Source organism: Diospyros lotus, chromosome 7, assembly GCF_014633365.1.
Source record: "Diospyros lotus cultivar Yz01 chromosome 7, ASM1463336v1, whole genome shotgun sequence".
NCBI lineage: Eukaryota > Viridiplantae > Streptophyta > Magnoliopsida > Ericales > Ebenaceae > Diospyros > Diospyros lotus.
This window is the reverse complement of record NC_068344.1, coordinates 5,016,588-5,029,219: the sequence shown is the minus strand read 5'-3', so window position 1 is coordinate 5,029,219 and position 12,632 is coordinate 5,016,588. Positions and strand designations below refer to the sequence as shown.

Below are 12,632 nucleotides of genomic sequence, written 5' to 3'. Positions count from 1 at the left end.
TCATTGTTGAGCATTACTCTATAAATCCTTGACTCTTAATTACCTAATTAATAGTGAGTCATTTATCTCAAAGAGATGAAATCATTCCAAGATTGCTATGTCATAATGGTAACAGTGTTCTTGATTTAATTTTTTGGTTTTTTTTCTTTCGCTAATTAATTAGTAATTAGTTGGGATCGAGAAAAACCACAATATTAATATGGCACTATGGATAAATTTAGATTGGATTGCGGGTGAAAAATGGGCTAATTAAAATTAAGGAACATTTTAATTATAAGAATTAGACACATACAGTATTTATATATACACATATTATGTTATTATTATTTCTATATAATTGTAAAAAAAAAAGTGTAATTGATAAATTCAAATTCCATACAATTATACAAATAATTAAAATAATTACAAAAGAGTTTATTATTAAATTTGTACGATGATATATAAAATAAAAATTGTTTTTAAAAATTGTCCCAATTTTTTGTAATTTAAAAAAAAAAACTTATAATTTTTATAAGATATTCAGTAAATCAAATAAAAATAAGATATTTTGTTAACAAAAGTATTTATTTTTACTACATACCCAAAAACTAAAAACTAAATAAAATATTTAATTTAAAAATTGGAACAAATTAACGTATATAGCCTTGAAAAATAGTTACTTTGTCATAAAAATCACAATATATAGTCATTGCATTAGATGTGAGGAGACTGGTGGTTCTTCCACATGCAATTACATATACCCCAACCCCCGCTAACTACTTTACTTCAATCCTTTGCTTCCTTCCTCACATCTCCACTATAAATACCAACCCAAACCATGAGCTTCTTGAGAGACTCAAATCATATAATACATATATATATATATATATATGCTATGTTTATGCATGAACTTAGAGATGTCTTTTATACTCATCTTTCGTAATAATCTTCATGCTTATGCTAGAAATTATATGAATGGAGAAAAAGGAAAAGGAGGAGAAAGAGATAAAGAAGAGTCCGATGATGGGTTTTTGTCATAGCTCAGATAACTGATATATCTCTTTACTTGATTAAATCTAGTTTGTTAGTTGATAACATAATTACTTGATTAAAATTAATTTCTACTCGAGTAAGATATATATGTGCTAATCAATTAAATTAGACATATTATTCAATTAACGTTTTGTTTTCAGTTTAAGCATATAATTATTAATTTGAAGCTCATATTTTAAATCTTTCAAACCCTTGAGTGGTTTGCTTATCAACAGGGCCGGTCCTGGGTTTATTAAGGCCCAGGGCAAAATTTATCAAGTGTGCCCTTTTATATAAATTAAATAAAAAATGATAAAATTTATTAATTAATTAATTTTATTAAAATTTATAAAAGACAAAGAAGAATACTTTGGGGCCTCATTAAATTTTTTTTTGAGAAAAATTCAATGGGACAAAATCCCAAACGAAAGAAAAAGAGTACCTCACATTGTAAACAATACATTATTAAACGAAAACTATATATTTGAATCTACATTCATTTTCATCTAGATCAATATTTATTTTCATCTGTAGGAAAGGTTCATCAATATTTTCATTTTCATCTACATCACCAATTTCTTCATTCACTTCATTCTCATTTTTGACTAATTCTTCAAATTGAATTAGTTATTCACATTCATTTGGTAAATCTTCATCTAAATTTTCAAGTGAAGTATTAGTATATTTAACAAAATATTTATTCAAAGATCTACTTAAACTTTGAGCAATTTCTTCTTCTTTTTTCTTTCTTTGTCTTTTAAGATTTTCGGAAAGTTGTTTCTTAAGAAATATTTTTTTTATTTTTATAATAAACACAATACAATAAAAAAAAAAACTAATTAACAAAGAACAATAAAACTTGAACTTTGAGTATATTTTCTTTCACTTGAAACTTCCAATTATAAAGAATAAGAATCCCAATTAAATTTTCTATTGAATCAAATAATAAATAAGAAAAAGTTGATAAAGATATGTATTACAATTTACAAATTTTCAAGACAAAAAATTCCTAAAACAAAAAAAAATGACAAATTTCTTAATTTGGCATAACAGTGTAATATGACTAGAATCCATTATACCCTCACTATTGTTTTTTATGTAATTGATGTCCCTAACAGTCTAATATAATAGTACATAATTAAAACTTGAAACATATATTATGGATCTGTATTGAAAATTAAAAATAATTACTGAAAATTTTAAAAGACTTACCTTTTTATAGATCGAGACCACTTTCATGGTAAAAATGCGATCAAATCGAAGATCAAACAGTTAGATTTTATAAAATTAATTGTTTATTGATATATTGTTGAGAGAAAATTAAAGGAAGAGAAATAGAGAGAATGAGTTGGGTTTCAAATTTTTGCCGTGAAGGAGAGGGGGGAGAGAGAATAGTGAGGGAATAAATAGATTAATTTTGTGAAAGTGGAGGAGATGGTTAGAGATAAAATATAAAGTATAGGGGACAACTTTTGAGGGGGTTGAGAGAATAGGGGAGCAAAAATAAATATATTATATATTTTATTAAATTTTTTCTAATTATGAAGAATAAAAATAAAAATAATATATATTTTATTAATTTTTTTCTAACTATTGTGCCCCCTCAGTTATGGGCCCAGGGCTGTAGCCCTGGGCCAGGGCCGGCTCTGCTTATCAAGCAATAAATACTTAACTTTTTAAGTACTTTATTAAGCGTTTTTTCCGATATCATTAAATTTCAACATTTGAGTGTATAATTTTCACTTATACATTCTTTTTGAATTAATGTATCAAGATTGAGAATACAAGGACTTCATGTTTGTTTCAAGTACGTATTTGAAACACATTTCCAAATACATTTCTTTTAAATCTTAATCTTTCTCTATGTGTGAGTCGATTAATACATGTTTAAATATTTAGGATATCATATCAAGTCATTTAAACATATTCAACTATATTTTAAGCACCTATATCATTTGAACACTTAGGTACTATGGACACTTAGGATAATCCTGTGACTCATTAAGAACCAAATCCATTGAAGCCTAGATGACGTCTTCCAAGTGATTAATAGATAACAGAGAAAGTACATTAAGGTTTTACTTGGATTTTTATGGTCAAAGTTCATTAAAGTTTTGCTTCAGTTCTCTTCATCAGAACATCTCTAAAATCTATTGAAGGGAGAAAATATCCATGAGAAGTGCTCAGAATTATAAGAACAATATTATTAATTACATCATTTATATAATTTTTGTACTTTTTAAATGTAATTTCCTTTCAAAATTGCAACATTAATAATTAGTAGCAGATTTGTTCTTTAGCCCGCGTCAGACAAATTTGATGCAGGCATGCAAGGGGGATGGGGACCCACGCCCCTCTCTCATTTTGCCCGCATCAGACAAACGTTATATTATTCGACGTGGACAACATAACATTATCGTAATTAGTAGATTGTCAAATGTGACAAAATAAATATGCACACTAAAATGAATGTACAGTAAAACATTTTATTTTGAATTTTGCAGGTGCGACCTTGTGAATGTATATTTGGAACACTCATTTGAGCAAGAGATTTGGAGTCATTGATCCCACCAAGGAACTAGAAATGAGAACATTAGCAGAGCCTCAACCTCGGACCTTCACGAAAGGTTGGGATCAGGGTCTGAGGTGGCATCAGTCTTTCCCAAAAATGATATGCTTACAAGGTGTTTATGCGAAAATGTTGCTTCAAACATCATGACATTGACATTTTCATGGATATATAATGAAGACATTTGGAGTGAAGATTATATATATATATATGTATATATCTAAATGGAGTTCTTGAATCATAGGATCTTACATCTGAGAAGTAGACACAAAGCACAAGTCTTGCATCCATATGTGTATAACTGTGACAATGAAATTGCAATTAATTAATTCAAACTAATTAAGTTCCAAAATGATGAAATACATCTCTGTAGTACTGTGAAATTTTTATTCATGGTAGGATTTTAATTTGGTTGCTTTCAAAGACAGCAATGTTGTAATATTATATTATATGGGTGCCATGTTGCAGATATTTATATGTTCATTTAGAATCAATTTAATTATCTAATATATATATATATATATATATATAATAAGTGGTGTAATTAGTTGACAAGAAAGTCTAATAAATAATTATGTAGTGCCCAATTTATCACACTTATATCTTGTTACCTCCTATTAGTCTTTCTTATATATATTTTTACTCTCGCATAGTACTCTAGGTATATTGCTGTCAAATCCAAGTCTCATTTAAAAAAAAAAGAGAGAAATAAGAAGAGCTTCAAGGGTTCAAGTTGGGCGATCACAAATCTAGCTTGATAGTGCTAGACTTTGTCATTTTTTGTGTGTGTTTATGATAATAATAATAATAATTGAGTATTTACTAGCTATTAAAATATATAAATTTCTTAAGAAAAGATTAGTATTGTTATATCCATAATAAAATGAATGAACTAACATGAAATAATAATTTATCCCTTTGATTAGTGTATGATCTTATCTTGATATCAAGATTCCTAATTTGAATGGATTCTTAATGTTGTGAAAAAGGAAAAGAACGTGAGAAAACGCTTAATTCTTGTCAAATTTGTAGGGCGATGTGTGTACTTGGAAGCATCTTTTCACATGGCCACTTTTCATTTTAGACATGACTTTGGATACTAAAAGAACGCCAAAAACCAACACTATATAGTCCATTGGAGTGGCCTCTCTCCAATTCATGACTCTCGAATAAAGGAAGGAAGAATATCATATATCTATATCTATATCTATATATTATTCTAAATAAAAATAACAATACATTGATCATATACCCATATAATTTTAAATATACCCATATATACATATTTATGTAATTATTTAGTTAAATTCCAATTTAACACAACATCAATGTTAATTTTCTTATTAATTAAGTGTGTGTGTGTATATATATATATATATAATCCTTATATGCTTCCAAACACATTGCAAGTTAATCCTGTGTCTGTTGTTGACTAATAACCAACTGGCAATGAGTGGGGAAGGTAATGGCATAAATGGCCCACCGGGGTGGGATGCTAATGTTATGAATGACCCCTCTTTGTATGTAGGTGAAATTTTTCATCTTAAGAGTCCCCACACACTGATGAATGACTCCCCCCTTTTGAGATGAGGAGAGATGGTATAGGAATACTATGAATGATGGTTATTAAATTAATGGCTAAATTCATATTTTTTTTTTCAAAATTTGTATAAAAACCTTTCACTTTTTGAATTTTAAATTTGATTAATTGAATATTCAATCTTTATAATTTATATTTAATGACTACTTAATTTGATTTAAAATAAAATAATACGTGAGGTGAAATGAAAAGAAGAAAAATATGAGAAAAAAAGAATAAGAGAAGAACCAACTAAATCTATCATTTATTCTGCTTTTCCCATTCACCTTTAGTCGTCATCTTTACCTCCATCTCCCGTTGACTTGAACGGCAAAATTGAGTCTTCCGTTGGTTGTCGTTGTTTTGACAAACCCCATCAGTTCCTCTTTGCTTCGATTAGTGACTTGTGAGTCACGATCAACCCAACCTTCCCTTTCTCTGACCAGTACTAGGTGACTGACCGACCCTTCCCCTTCCTCTTTACTCCAATCGGCAACCAGTGACTAATCCATCTTTCTCGTCCTCTTTGCCCAGATCGACGACTTGCAAGTTACGACCAACCGATCCTTTCCTTTCCTCTTTGCTCTGACTAGTGACTCGTGACCAACTCACCCTTCCTCTTCCTTTTTGCTCCAACCAACATCCCACGGTCACTGTTCATGCACGTCTATTACAATCTCAATATTGACTAAATAATTAAGTAATCAATAAATATAAATTATAAAGATTAAGTATTTGATAGTTCAAATTTGAAGTTCAAAAGGTGATAAGGGGTTGTTCTTTTGTATTTTATTTTTCAGTTTTGAGTTTTAATAAATTTATTTTCAGTTTTATGTTTTAAATATTTGTTTTGAAATTGTTAAAAACGCATTCTTCTTGTCTGCAGCGTTTTCGGTATTTTGAAAATTTTGAGCGTGCTTGTAATGAAAATAGCTAAAACGACTTTTTATTGTTTTGATTTTTTTTTTACAAAAAATTTTCTTGTTTTCGAAAATAATAAAGTAAACACATGTTCACTATTTTAAAAAATTGAAACTAAAAACGACCTAAAAGAAAACACGACCTTAATTAAGTTTTTCATGTAAAGTATTAATTCTAGTTACAGTATTAGCAAAAGAACGTTCTTTTGCGTTTTTAGACATGCTTAGCACCACACATTCTTATACATGATCGATTCCGTAAGAGATTGGTCCATTTACTCAACAAGGAGAGAAACTTGTGATGGGGAACCTTAATTACAGAGCTTAATTCTCCTCCTCTTATGGTTCCTTGGGTTTTCTCTAGTTTTAGGGTCCTGGCGGCCTCTAGTCCTATTGGTTTCTTCCCTACTCTCTCAGTTTCTTCCCTGCTCTCTCAATCCTTTATGTGGAAGAGGAGTTGAAGAGCACCAATAATGACAAAAAGGGAGTGGCTCTTAGTCGATGATGGAGGACGGCACTCGACGGCGATGAATGAGTTTCTTGAGATCAACGTCCTAAACTAAGTCAATTAGAGGAATCAAAATCTTAATCATGTAGGAGGTGGATGCAAACGAAAAAGGTGGAAAGGGAGTTGCAATTATCAGACTAAAGCTAAAAGCTGGCGGCGATGTGGAAAGACCATGTAGTTTTTCAGGGTTTTTGTTCTTCAGTGGGTTTTTTGAGCTAGCTAGCTAGGCCTCAGTAAATTTCGTTGAATCCTAGGTTTTATTTGAATTTTTGTCTTTGGATCTATTTTATGTTTGCTGGAGCTGAGAGAAGGGATTAGGCTTTGTTTCTTTAGCTTGATAGGTTAAAAGTATTTGGAACCAATATCATCTATAATTGGAACAATAGGAAACTATATATACCGCTCAAACTTAAAGTAAAAACCTACAACCCTAAACTTAAAGTCTTGAATCTCAACACTAGTGATACTTTTGATTTTCACCATTTTCTTAAAAAAAAAAAACATCTTCATCTCCAATTGGCCAAGTTCCAACAAAGTGTCAGTAGCTACTGACCGCTTTACGTCACCTCATCTCATCTCCCCCCAATAATACTGTGACTGGAGTCATCTCTCCTTTTTGTCACACCACAACTCGCCACCATTGCCTTAAGTAAGCATTAGGCAACAGGCATCGTACATACACAGACTATATATACATATATATATATGTGCACTTCAGTGTCATTTCAAATGAACTCCTCTTCATATATGATTCCATTAATTTCCACAAGCCAGCCAACCAAAGTTATATATAATCCTATAAAGATATGATATACAAAACTTAAGCAATTTACGTTAATTCATGATCTGCTAATGAAGGCTTTGATATGAGAAATCATTTCGTGAGTTCGAGATTGTGACAGAAGGGACTTATTAAGGATCTGAAATGCATGGCCAACGCCTCTGTAAATCACATGCTCCGACTTCTCGGCGCCGGCGCCGGAGAAGGCGGCACAGAACTCCAAGTTCCGATCTTTCAATATATCCATCTCCGATATGCACACCATGCTAGGAAAAAGCCTCGGCTCCGCCCATTTTCCCGACCCTTTCGCCACTGGGTTCGACCATGGATGGTCCCGGTTGGCCCCCGCAGGGAGCGCCAGCCGCCAATACGTGTCCGAAGCCGACAAGTTCAGGGCAGAGTGTGGCGGCTGCGCCGCCGCGAACTTCTCCGAATTAGTCCTTTCTTCTCCTCCGAAAAAGGGTTGGATTAAAATGGTTCCCTTGATCTTAAACGGGCTTAGCGCCGCCGTCGGTTGTGATGCCAATCTTATTGCCACATTGTAGGCTATGTTGCCGCCGGCGCTGTCGCCTGCGAGGAAGATTTTCGAGAAGTTGCATTGCTTTGACCACCAGTATTCAGTCCCAAACAAAGCTTGTTGCCTCAACCACATAACGGCCTTGAACCCATCTTCGAAGGCCGCCGGAAGCGGATTTTCCGGCGCCAAGCGGTAGTTCAAGGACATGATCACGCAGCCGGCTGCGGCGGCCAGCTCTGCGAGGAACTCGTGGTAGCAACTCCAGGCGGCGGAGCCGACGCAGAATCCGCCACCGTGGAAGTAAACGAGCAGTGGGAGCGGCTTCCCGCGGGACTTGGGCATGTAGAAACGCGCCCAAATGTTGGTGAATCTGTCGACGACGGTGTCCCTAGCGGAGACCCCGAGCTCAGGCGGCAAAGAGGCGGTGACGAGTGGCACGATCTGGGGTCTCTCCACATGTCCATCTTCGTAGACCCTGATAAGCCCTTCGATTTCCTCGACTATGGCTCCATGCTCGCGGGGGTTTTTGGGGCTGATTTGAAGGCTCAAAGTCAGATCCATTGTTGTGGCAGCCATTCTCCTCTTCCTCGTGAAACTGGAGAAATGGGCGTTACTTAGGTTAGAAAATAGTTGTTTGCTTATGCTCCTTTATATAGGAAGGAAGAAAAGATAAAACGGCCAGTCCAGAACTAATAAGGGTATCAAAGTTAGGGAGGCCGGGATGGGGTCCTCCTCTCTTTATTTGACAAGTGGGCAACTCGTAAAGCTCCACATATCTTCACGTGGACTCTCCATGCCCCCTGTCCACCCATAAAAATATATATCATTTTGTGGACAAAACATACCATATAGTATGATTTTAATTATATGAATATTTTAAAGTGAAGTGGGTTGTTGTGACAGAAATGCACAAACTCTAGCCAACCTGATATATCAGCCGTGCCCAAACACATCCAAAACATGCCCAACTTACGACCCTTTTAATAAAGATAGAAACAGTACTATAAGAGGAAAAGTTTAGAACAAGTAATCTTAGCATTACTTGCCATTTATAAGAAGGAAGATTGACTTGTGCCAAGGATGATGTCTTTCTTGGGTGTGCTAATTGAATAATAATATTTCACTGGGCACATGTTTACTCTATGGTTAATTAAAAAGAAAAAAAAATTGGCTCGGGTAGTCAGATCCATCAGAGTATACCAATTATTATAATATTGAGTTATTTAGTGTGAGATTGTATTTTTAACCCACATGGCACATACAAGCAAATCTTGTCCAACTCATTCGCGATGAAAATTAGGATCCGAATAAAGATTATAATCATATCTTTTTAAGTTTTTGTGATAATATCTAGAGTTGCAATTGAATCGAGTCGGGTTGAGATCCAGCTCCAGCTAAAAATGAGCTCGCCAAAAGCATGGGCTCGAGCTCTAATTTATCAAAATTATATTTTAAAAAAATTGATAATCTAATATACAAATAATTAATAAATATAACTTTAAATCGAACTCGATAATTAACAAATCCCAACAGTTTATCTTAATGAATATATCTTATTATCAACACATTTTAATGGAAAAAATATATTAAAGTTTTACATTTAATTTCTCATCGTCAAAACATTCTCAAAATCTATCTAACAAAATTTAATGATTTAATGGTATTATTATAATAATTTAAAGTTTGATAAATTTATATTAAATAATATTTTTATAAAATTATGAATAAATTTATTAATATATTTATAAATAAGTCTATTAACGAGTTATTCACAAATTTCTAATCAAATTTGCTCTCAATTCTCTAATTAAATCTGTCCACCAGCTAAGGAGTCGAGTTTTACTAGTTCAGCCTCAGCTCGTTAACAAATCGAGATTCAAAATTCGACTCAAAATTATTTCGTTTATCTTAACAAACGAATTCGAACAAATTTTTATAAAATTGATTCACGAATAAGTCAACTCATTTCCAACTCTAATAATATCATTACTTCCTTTTAAGCCTTAAAACCCTAAAAAAAAAATACACTGAAACTCATAAAGTTCAACTTATCACCAACCACCTATCACTAGATTACCGACTAATGTTAGTTCAAAACTGGTCACTTTGGGCTTGTGGGTGTGGCTTCAAAAGGAGAGTCAAATACAATGCATATTATTATTATATTTATGCAGCAAATGTGTAAAGATATGTGAAATGAAAGCACTTTAGTGTGCAATGAAGTCAATAATGTCAACCGAAGAGGGCAGCCTCCCGATAACGTCTTTTCCGGGAAACTGTTGGGGAAATTTTCTCAGAAAAAGAAAAGAAAAGCAGTCTGGATTTTCTCCTCCAGTTTGAGAAGCAATGTGTGAACTAAAATGGGCCTGGCAACTACTACTCATTCATTTTGCCTGTCTCAATGTCGTCCGTCCAAATTGCAATGCTTGTCATTGGATGTCTTTCACATCCGAAGAGGGTATTTGGTGGGGTTATTTTCAGTTCAAATGCCAAAGGGTCTCCCAGACCCATTTTAGTGTATGATATTTTTCGTTTTGTGACGTTCAAATTATTGACTCGAATTGTGCTCAACACAGGTCAAGTGATTGACTCATAATAAGTTAAAATTCACATCAGTAGATCATGAGTTTAACTTCTTGTCTTATGTAATGAAACAAAGTCTCCACCTATAATTTATCTTTTCTATCAAAATAAAAAACACGAACAACGAGAAACTGCACAAGAATAAGAATCCTAAATTATTGACCAAAATCTATTTTCGTACTATACCCAAATGCTCTATAATTAGAAGCACTTACCAGCATTTTCTTCTTGGCCATGAACAGTGGGAAGGACCATGAAGTTATTGACCCAAATCTATTTTCATACTATACCCAAATGCTCTATAATTAGAAGCACTTGCCAGCATTTTCTTCTTGGCCATGAACAGTGGGGAGGACCATGAAGATTCATGTATCAATTATTTTCCAAACTGGTCATTATTATCGATCTTTGTTTTCCCTGTGCCAGCTATATATGGAGTTGACATGAAATCAAAAGGTTTGGCTATGAGAAATATAGAGCTGTAGTTAGGTAGTGAGTTGTCATGCTCCCCCACCTTCATTTGTCCACCAAAGGGCTCAAAGCGGCCCATTGTAGTGCTACTAGTTACTTAGAATTTTTAATTTATTGCAAATTAATGCTTGGATCAAAAGGTAAAATTTCTCATCTCAAGAGCTTTCGTAGTTCACCCTCAAAATTTCTACAAGGGAGTTAAATCACGAAACTTAGCGGCTAAATTCGAACATGGAACCAACACCGACTATATAGCGGCAAAATCTAAGACTCCTTAAAAATAACACATATACAATACCAACCGTCAGGCTATGCCCGTGAAGGCTATTGCAAGCCCATCCTTTTTCATAGAAATGTAGTCAATATTTGTATTACAAATTCATCCTTCATCCAATATTTCAATGTCATGTAATAATGAATTAAGTACCTCAAATCTCATATATATTAAGTATCAAAATATGTACCCCATATCTCATATATATATAGTATTGATAATTAATTTGATTAAAGTGTGTTATTAAATTATCTCGTCCATGAGATTAAGTTTCATAAAATTAGTTTAATATGAAATTAAGTTTCTTGGAACCAATTTAATACGTCATTATTACACTATAGATAAAAGTCATTCAAATTACAATTGATATATCTTGTATAAAAATACTACAAAAGGAATTAAAGGAAAACAAAAAGTAAAAATTAAAAGTGGGTCGACCTAGAAAAATGGGAAAAGACCAAAGGGCAGAAACCCTTCGCCGATGAGAGACGTAGGTTATACGGAAACGAAAACAAGAAATATTTTCGATATAAAATGCAAATGAGAGAACGATATTTTTCTAAAAAAAGTAAAAAATGAAAATATAGTATAAAGTGTAAATTAAAAAAATATACGATTTTGTTTTGTAAATAAGACTATTATAAATTATGTAATATTACATCAATACATATAAATAATATTGTCACGAAAATATAGTAATTATTTAAAAGATATGAAATTTTGTATATATTTTGAGTAATATGCAGAACATAAACTTTTTTATTTTATATATTATATGTTGCAAAACACACCAACACCATACATTAATTTTCAGATAATACATATTTATTATATTTTATTTTTAAGTCTAACCATTTATTGTTAATTAGTTTTATTATAATAAATATATTATCGAAAAAGATATATTTAATACTTGTTAACCATATATATGGATTACAAAAATTAATTGATCAATCAAAAGGATTAAATCAATCAAACTCTATATTATAATCCACCATCTATATGTATATATTTTTCATTCAACTAAATTTTTCTCTTGAGCACCTTAATATGATATTATAATCATTATTCTTGGTTAGTGTTATCTTTTTTGAAAAAAAAGAAAGAAAGTATAGAATAGAAAATACTTGAAAAGTTAAATAAATAAGGTATATGTGAAAAACAGTTGAAACTATAAGGGTTGAAATAAAATAAAAAAGGGTGTATGTAAAATTAGTTTATAATTTATATGATATAAATAGCATTTAAATTATAAACTTTAGATTCAGCCATTTGAATTGCAAATTTGCAAAGGAATTTCAGCTTGTTGAAGGTTTGGGGTAGGTTATGAGAGACCCATTGTCACTGCTGCTACATTCTCCATCTCTATCGTCGCCTCACATCTCTAGCATCTCTCGTCGTTGGCATGTCGCCTCATCG

The 12,632-nt window shown here is 32.3% G+C and overlaps 1 protein-coding gene across 1 annotated transcript; it reads right to left on the bottom strand.

Moving 5' to 3' along the window:
• Nucleotides 1–7,307: 7,307 nt before the first annotated feature.
• LOC127806454 (probable carboxylesterase 6) lies at nucleotides 7,308–8,516 on the bottom strand. Its single transcript, XM_052343764.1, has one exon. It carries the CDS (start codon nucleotides 8,459–8,461, stop codon nucleotides 7,427–7,429), a length of 1,035 nt encoding a protein of 344 aa, XP_052199724.1. The 5' UTR covers nucleotides 8,462–8,516; the 3' UTR covers nucleotides 7,308–7,426.
• Between the last annotated feature and the right edge of the window lie 4,116 nt (nucleotides 8,517–12,632).

What these genes read in the sequence shown, in the direction of transcription:
- LOC127806454 (XM_052343764.1), bottom strand. Translation starts at nt 8,461, where the DNA reads ATGGCTGCCACAACAATGGATCTGACTTTGAGCCTTCAAATCAGCCCC.